General features: G+C 47.9%; 1 protein-coding gene and 1 pseudogene across 1 annotated transcript; both read left to right on the forward strand.

Annotated features, from left to right (window-relative positions):
* The first annotated feature begins 578 nt into the window (after nt 1-578).
* LOC139566340 (otolith matrix protein 1-like) lies at nt 579-1,521 on the forward strand. The gene is made up of 4 exons (XM_071387456.1): nt 579-712; nt 904-1,040; nt 1,208-1,310; nt 1,395-1,521. The coding sequence occupies exons 1-4, from the start codon at nt 637-639 to the stop codon at nt 1,475-1,477; spliced, it is 399 nt and encodes a 132-aa protein (XP_071243557.1). The 5' UTR covers nt 579-636; the 3' UTR covers nt 1,478-1,521.
* Nucleotides 1,522-3,478: 1,957 nt separating this feature from the next.
* The window catches only part of LOC139566220 (otolith matrix protein 1-like), a 5,428-nt pseudogene continuing 1,412 nt past the window's right edge, over nt 3,479-7,494 (forward strand).

The following is a 7,494-nucleotide window of genomic DNA, read 5'->3' on the forward strand; positions in this document are numbered from 1 at the left end:
GGTGTACTGGAGAGGGTACGCCAAGTAGCCAGCCTGCCTCCCCTTCCCCCCTCTACTACTCTACCTTTCCTCCCCTCTCTCTCTCTCTTTTCCCCCACCCTCTCCATCAACTTCCATTTTTTCCTCTACCTCTCCTCTTCCCTCCTTCTCTTCACCTTCTCTTCTCCCTCCTCTCTCTCTGTCAACTCCCCTCCTCTACCTCTCTCTACCCTCTCTCTTTCTCTTCCTCTCCCCTCCCCTTGCATTTCTTCTCTCCTTTCCCTCTCTTTCCCCATCTCCTCCCATCTCTCTCTCCCCTCCTCTCGCTTTCTAAAGCTAAGGGGATAATTGAAAGAGAAACGTTAGACAGCTGTCAGGAGATTATCTACCAGGGGTTAGAATTTTTGGAATGGAGGAGAATAATGAAATGTTTTCTTCTTACCTGACACCCCCCCCCCCTTCCCCCATCCATCTCTCCGCTTGAGGGTTCCTAAGAACAAGGGTATAATGTGAAAGCATTTTTTCCTGATAAAACCTCAGGTTACTGGTTTCTCCACTGTAGCGTTCAGTTGGAGTGTGTCTCGTGTGTGAGAGGAGATTTCGTCTTCCCAGTGTGTGTTTGAGAGGGAGAAGATTTCTCTGATTTCGTCAGTCGACATGATTCATCGGGACAGAAGGCTGGCCGTGACTCTTCTCTTCTCATTCATCTCTTTCTCCACTCAGAAAACCTCCGGTAAGTCTGGGAGTCTTTAGGTCAGATGTATTCTGTGTTTTCACCTTGGTTACGATGAACCTCATCATAATGTGAAAGCTATTGAGAATTTCTGTAGCATTTGCAACAGGTGCGAAGGTACAATGCTTGTACCTGTTTTTCTCCAGTGGGAATAAAGTTGAACACAGTTCAACATTCCGTGTCTTTCCCAGTCTCCTGGTGTGTAGTGTCGGAGGCAGAGGAGCAGAAATGTCTGGATCTGGCTGGGAGTGCTACAGCTCGGAATATCAGAGGAACGCTGCTGTGTGTCCGTGGCCAAAGTCCCACAGACTGTATGGAGAAGATCAAGGTGTGTGGTAAAACAGCCTTAGGGCTGCAGAAATCCATGGAATTACAAAAGAATACGCAGGAAATCTGGGAACCCTACAATCAGGATTTCTGGAAAGTTCCCAGAACGACCTGTAGAGAAAGTGTAGTTGAATTGTGCAACATGTAATATTACCTATGTCTGTTCAGAATGGTACAGCGGATGCAGCAGTCATGTTTGCAGATGACATCTACACAGCTGGCTGGTGCTATGGACTAGAACTGGCTGCTGGAGAGTCTTACAACGGAGTGGGTGAGTGAGGAGGGGGGAAGGAGGGAGAAGGAAACCATGTGTAAAACTTGAACCTATCTTACCTTATCCTGTCTGCTCTCTCAGATGGTATCAGCTACTATGTTGTAGCTCTGGCTCGTCGCTCCTCCAGTGACCTGTCCCTGTTGGAGATGCATGAACGCAGGTGAGAACAGATAGACGGATTGATTGATTGTTTGTTAGATTTTTATTTTATTTTATTAGGATCCGTATTTAGCTGCTGCCAAGGCAGTGGCTGCTCTTCCTGGGGTCCAAACAAATAAATAAAATACATAGAATACATAACACTACAATACATCATAGAATATATAGTACAATATACAATACAATATATAATACATACTACAATACATACTACAATACATACTACAATACATACTACAATACATACTACAATACATATTACATCATACAATACATCATACAATATAAAATACATAATACAAGACTTAATACAATACTTAATACATAATACAATACATAATACAAGACTTAATACAATATGCCATACATAATACAATACTTAATACAATACGTAGTATATAAAAATGTCTGTGTCTCTTCACAGTCCCCGTCGTGCCGTAAGGTGTTCTTTTATCTTATTTTTTAAACTGGTTTTATTGCTATCTTGAGTTACCTGGGGTGGCAGAGTTCCATGTAATCATGGCTCTATTTAATACTGTGCATTTCCCAGCCTCTGTTCTGGACCTGGGGGCTGTGAAGAGACCTCTGGTTGCATGTCTTGTACCGATGAGTCTCCGAACTGTGTGACAGAGTTTGGTACCTTCAACACGTTAACACCTCGCACAACAACCAATAGTGATGCAGTCAATCTCTCCTCAACTTTGAGCCAGGAGAGACTGACATTCATACCACTGACATTCGCCCTCTGTGTACATCTAAGTGCAATACGTGCTGCTCTGTTGTGGACCAACTGCAATTTACTTATATCCTTCTTTGCCGTAAATGACCACACAACTGGGCAGTAGACCTGACCTGTCTGGTCGACTGAGGTGTCAAGAAAGCAGAGCAACACCTTATCATGGACAGACCTCTTCCAATTTTAGCAACTATTGAGTCTATATGTTTTGACCATTACAGCTTGCTATCTAGGGTTACACCCAGCAGTTTAATCTCCTCAACTTGCTCAATCACCACATTATTCAGTAATAGAACTAGATGAGATTTCGGGTTGAGTGAGTGATTTGTCCCAAAAACAATGTTTTTAGTTTTTGATATTTAGCACCAGCCTATTGCTAGTTACCCATTCTAAAACTGACAGGAGCTCTGTGTTAAGGGTGTCAGTTATTTATTCTACTGGTGTAGCTGTGTATTCGGTTGAGTCGTCAGCGTACATAGACACACATGCTTTATTCAAGGCCAGTGGAAGGTCATTAGTAAAAACTGAAGTGTGCTGTGCCCTGCGGTATATCACACTCAATTTAATTTGCATTAGAGAGGCTTTCATCAAAGAAAACCCTCTGTGTTCTATTAGATAGATCATTCTGAATCCATGATTAGGATGTAAATCCATAACGCCTACGTTTTATCAGTAATAGGTCATGATCAATGATATCAAAAACCTGCACTGAAATCTAACAAAACAGCTCCCACAATCTTCTTATTACCAAATTATTTCAGCCAATCATCAGTCATTTGTGTCAGTGCCGAGCGTGTTGAGTGCCCTTCCCGATCGTCATGCTGAAAGTACACTACCGTTCAACATTTTGGGGTCACTTAGAAATGTCCTTGTTTTTGAAAGAAATGCACATTTCTTGTCCTTTAAAATAACATCAAATTGATCCGAAATACAGTGTTGTTAATTTGTTTTCTGTAAAATAACATTGTATTTGGTCAAACACGATTGTTTCGAAAAGTTTGCTAAGCACCGGTAACCGGCTGATTGGTCGGCTGTTTGAACCATTAAAGGGTTGCTATTCTTGGACGGCGGAATTACCTTTTCCTTCCTCCAGGCCTGAGGGCCCATAATCTCTTCTAGGCTTAAATTGAAGATGAGGCAAAGAGGAATCCAGTTTCAGCAATTTAACATCCAGGTTGTCGGTACCAGGTGGCTTGTCCTTATAGACAGCGGAGAACACCTTGCCTCTTCCACACCAACTTTGCGATTTGAATGATTGACTCATTGATTGATTGGATATTGTAGCTCCTGTCACTCAGGGATCCGTACCACGGTGGGCTGGACTGTTCCTATTGGCTTCCTGGTCAACACCTCACAGATCAGTGTCGATGAACAATGCAACTTTCCCAAAGGTGAGACCTGGGTGTGTGTGTGTTTGTGTGGCCCTGACTCTTTGTGTGTATTGTTGGTATTATTGTGTGTCCCTCCAGCGGTGGGGGACTTCTTTGGCTACAGCTGTGTACCAGGAGTAAAGGACAGAGAACACGACCCCAGAGGAAACAACCCTAAGAACCTGTGTGAAGCCTGCATAGGAGACGACAACGAGAGACATATGTGTTAACAACCACCGAGAGAGACACTATGGAGAGGCTGGGGCACTGAGGTAGGGAGGAGAGGAGAGAGGGAGAGGAGGAGAGGCTGGGGCACTGAATTAGGGAGGAGAGGAGAGAGGGAGAGGAGGAGAGGCTGGGGCACTGAGGTAGGGAGGAGAGGAGAGAGGGAGAGGAGGAGAGGCTGGGGCACTGAGGTAGGGAGGAGAGGAGAGGAGGAGAGGCTGGGGCACTGAGGTAGGGAGGAGAGGAGAGGCTGGACACTGAGGTAGGGAGGAGAGAGGGAGAGGGAGAGGCTGGGACACTGAGGTAGGGAGGAGAGAGGGAGAGGGAGAGGCTGGGACACTGAGGTAGGGAGGAGAGGAGAGGAGGAGAGGCTGGGACACTGAGGTAGGGAGGAGAGGAGAGGAGGAGAGGCTGGGGCACTGAGGTAGGGAGGAGAGGAGGAGAGGGAGAGGCTGGGACACTGAGGTAGGGAGGAGAGGAGGAGAGGCTGGGACACTGAGGTAGGGAGGAGAGGAGAGGAGGAGAGGCTGGGACACTGAGGTAGGGAGGAGAGGAGGAGAGGGAGAGGCTGGGACACTGAGGTAGGGAGGAGAGGAGGAGAGGGAGAGGAGGAGAGGCTGGGGCACTGAGGTAGGGAGGAGAGGAGAGAGGGAGAGGCTGGGACACTGAGGTAGGGAGGAGAGGAGGAGAGGGAGAGGCTGGGACACTGAGGTAGGGAGGAGAGGAGGAGAGGGAGAGGCTGGGGCACTGAGGTAGGGAGGAGAGGAGGAGAGGGAGAGGCTGGGACACTGAGGTAGGGAGGAGAGGAGGAGAGGCTGGGACACTGGGGTAGGGAGGAGAGGAGAGGAGGAGAGGCTGGGACACTGAGGTAGGGAGGAGAGGGAGAGGAGGAGAGGCTGGGGCACTGAGGTAGGGAGGAGAGGAGAGGCTGGACACTGAAGTAGGGAGGAGAGGGAGAGGAGGAGAGGCGGGGGCACTGAGGTAGGGAGGAGAGGAGAGGAGGAGAGGCTGGGGCACTGAGGTAGGGAGGAGAGGAGAGGCTGGACACTGAGGTAGGGAGGAGAGAGGGAGAGGGAGAGGCTGGGACACTGAGGTAGGGAGGAGAGAGGGAGAGGGAGAGGCTGGGACACTGAGGTAGGGAGGAGAGGAGAGGAGGAGAGGCTGGGACACTGAGGTAGGGAGGAGAGGAGAGGAGGAGAGGCTGGGGCACTGAGGTAGGGAGGAGAGGAGGAGAGGGAGAGGCTGGGACACTGAGGTAGGGAGGAGAGGAGGAGAGGGAGAGGCTGGGGCACTGAGGTAGGGAGGAGAGGAGAGGAGGAGAGGCTGGGACACTGAGGTAGGGAGGAGAGGAGAGGAGGAGAGGCTGGGGCACTGAGGTAGGGAGGAGAGGAGAGGAGGAGAGGCTGGGGCACTGAGGTAGGGAGGAGAGGAGAGGCTGGACACTGAGGTAGGGAGGAGAGGGAGAGGAGGAGAGGCTGGGGCACTGAGGTAGGGAGGAGGAGGAGAGGCTGGACACTGAAGTAGGGAGGAGAGGGAGAGGAGGAGAGGCGGGGGCACTGAGGTAGGGAGGAGAGGGAGAGGAGGAGAGGCGGGGGCACTGAGGTAGGGAGGAGAGGGAGAGGAGGAGAGGCGGGGGCACTGAGGTAGGGAGGAGAAGCGATAGGGATGAGAGGAGAGGAGGAAAGGATCTATTTCTACTACTTGAAAGTTTCTCAAATCAATCCATGGGGGCCCGTAACCATCCCACATATTTGATATATTCCAACACCAGTCTACAAATTTAACTAGTCAACGAATCACCAAGCCCTTAATTAGTTGAATCAGGTAGAATTGCTGTGGATCCCAGAGGACTGGTTTGAGAAACAATGTCTTATTTAACTAGCTGTGTTTGACTTGAGTCTTTCTTCCAGGTGTGTGGCTGAGAATTTGGGCGATGTGGTATTTGTCAAACACACCACTATTTCTGACAACATGGATGGTGAGAGTCTGATCTAAATCTAATCAAACACCAACATTCAGAATGTCTCCTCTAAGCAAACTTCAGCATTTCTCGCTCGAGACACTAGGTGTCAGTATTTCATAGTTTTTCTGATCAGCCTCCTCCACATTACTTACCCAATTCTTCTACTCTACCCTAGGCAACAATATGGAATCATGGGCCATGGACCTGGAACTGGAGGACCTAAAGCTGCTGTGCCCGGATGGCAGCGAGGCCGGGCTGTTTGACCATGAGACGTGTCACCTGGCTGTGGTGCCAGCTAACGCTGTGGTGGTACGACTAGAGGACAAGTGTAGAGTCTGGAAATACCTGGAACGCCTACAGGTGTGTGTGTGTGTGTCTGCGTATGTATGTGTGTGTAATTGTATTTTGACATCTCACCCCCTCTCTTCTCTCTATAGAATGTGTTTGGGAACACCACCATGTTCAGCTCAGTAGGCTACGCCCAATCAGATCTCCTGTTTTCTGACTCCACCCACCACCTGCTCAGGGTTGTGGGTAGTTACACTTCCTGGTTGGGTCCTACATACACCACTGTCCTGCAGGCCTTTGAGTGTGAAAGTAAGAGAGTGGAGAGAGAGTGGAGAGAGAGTGGAGAAAGAGACAGTGTGGTTTCATTCTTTCATGCCATGTGTTTCTTCCCACAGGTTTGTGCTGATCCTTCTAGAAAGATATCAACCAGCATCCTCTCAATCTCTCCCCTCAATATCTCTCCACATCTTTCTTTCCCTCCCTCCATATCTTATCCCCCCTCCCTCCCTCCATGCCCCCCTCCCTCCCTCCCTACATCCTCCCCTCGCCCCCCTCCCTACATAGATATCCGGTGTGTTTCTTTCCTCCCACACAGTTCCAGTAGTCACTTTTCCTCCTATAAAAAATATCAATGTCATTAACTCACTGAATCACTGTGTGTGTATATATATATACCCTTGGTTCACTGCGTTCCCACGGTTGGTATAGCAAACCACCATGCTAGTCACTCTACACCTGACAGAGAGGGGATTACAGCTATAAGTCGCCACCAGACACTGATCTAAGGTCAGGTTAATGTTTTGGTGGTTAATGTTCCATTTTGGGAAGGTAAGCTGATCCCAGATCTGTGCTAAAATAGGAACTTCTACGCAGAGCAGTAATCCATGATACTCTATACACAGCAATTCAAACAAATGCTGACTGCATTAAACCATGTCTCCAGAGCATTTTGATTGACCTGGAAGGTGCTGAAATATTGGAGATGTGATAAGATGTTTGAAGCCACTGAAAATATGTTTGTACTGTAAATCATTGCCACCATTGAATGAACAGGAAGTACAATTTTTTCTTTCTTCTGGAGAATGTTCTCTCTATCAAAACAATTCTTTTTGACCTCTATATTTTGTTAATGTTGTACCCGTAAAGTAACTCATTCTACAGAGGTATATTGGTGCTGTGACACTACAGTATTTTCTGTCTGTCTTCAGGATTTAAATTGTTCTAAAGAGACCTGTGTGTAAATACTCTTCACCTGCTTGTATTTGTAGTTCTGCAACCTTTTTAAATACATTAAAGAAATTGTGACAAAATGCTCTCAAAGGCGTCTTTGCTTTGGAAGAAGTGGATTCTAGGCGCTGTTATAAGGGGGTAACACACACACACACACACACACACACCTGGGCCTTTAGCCTACTTACACTGCTGACGGCTGATTTGACT

This window comes from Salvelinus alpinus, chromosome 38 (assembly GCF_045679555.1).
Source record: "Salvelinus alpinus chromosome 38, SLU_Salpinus.1, whole genome shotgun sequence".
Lineage (NCBI taxonomy): Eukaryota > Metazoa > Chordata > Actinopteri > Salmoniformes > Salmonidae > Salvelinus > Salvelinus alpinus.

Coding starts and splice junctions, on each gene's coding strand:
- LOC139566340 (XM_071387456.1), top strand. CDS start 637: ATGATTCATCGGGACAGAAGGCTGGCCGTGACTCTTCTCTTCTCATTC. Junction 713..903: donor CTCCACTCAGAAAACCTCCG/GTAAGTCTGGGA, acceptor TGTCTTTCCCAG/TCTCCTGGTGTGTAGTGTCG. Junction 1,041..1,207: donor ACTGTATGGAGAAGATCAAG/GTGTGTGGTAAA, acceptor ATGTCTGTTCAG/AATGGTACAGCGGATGCAGC.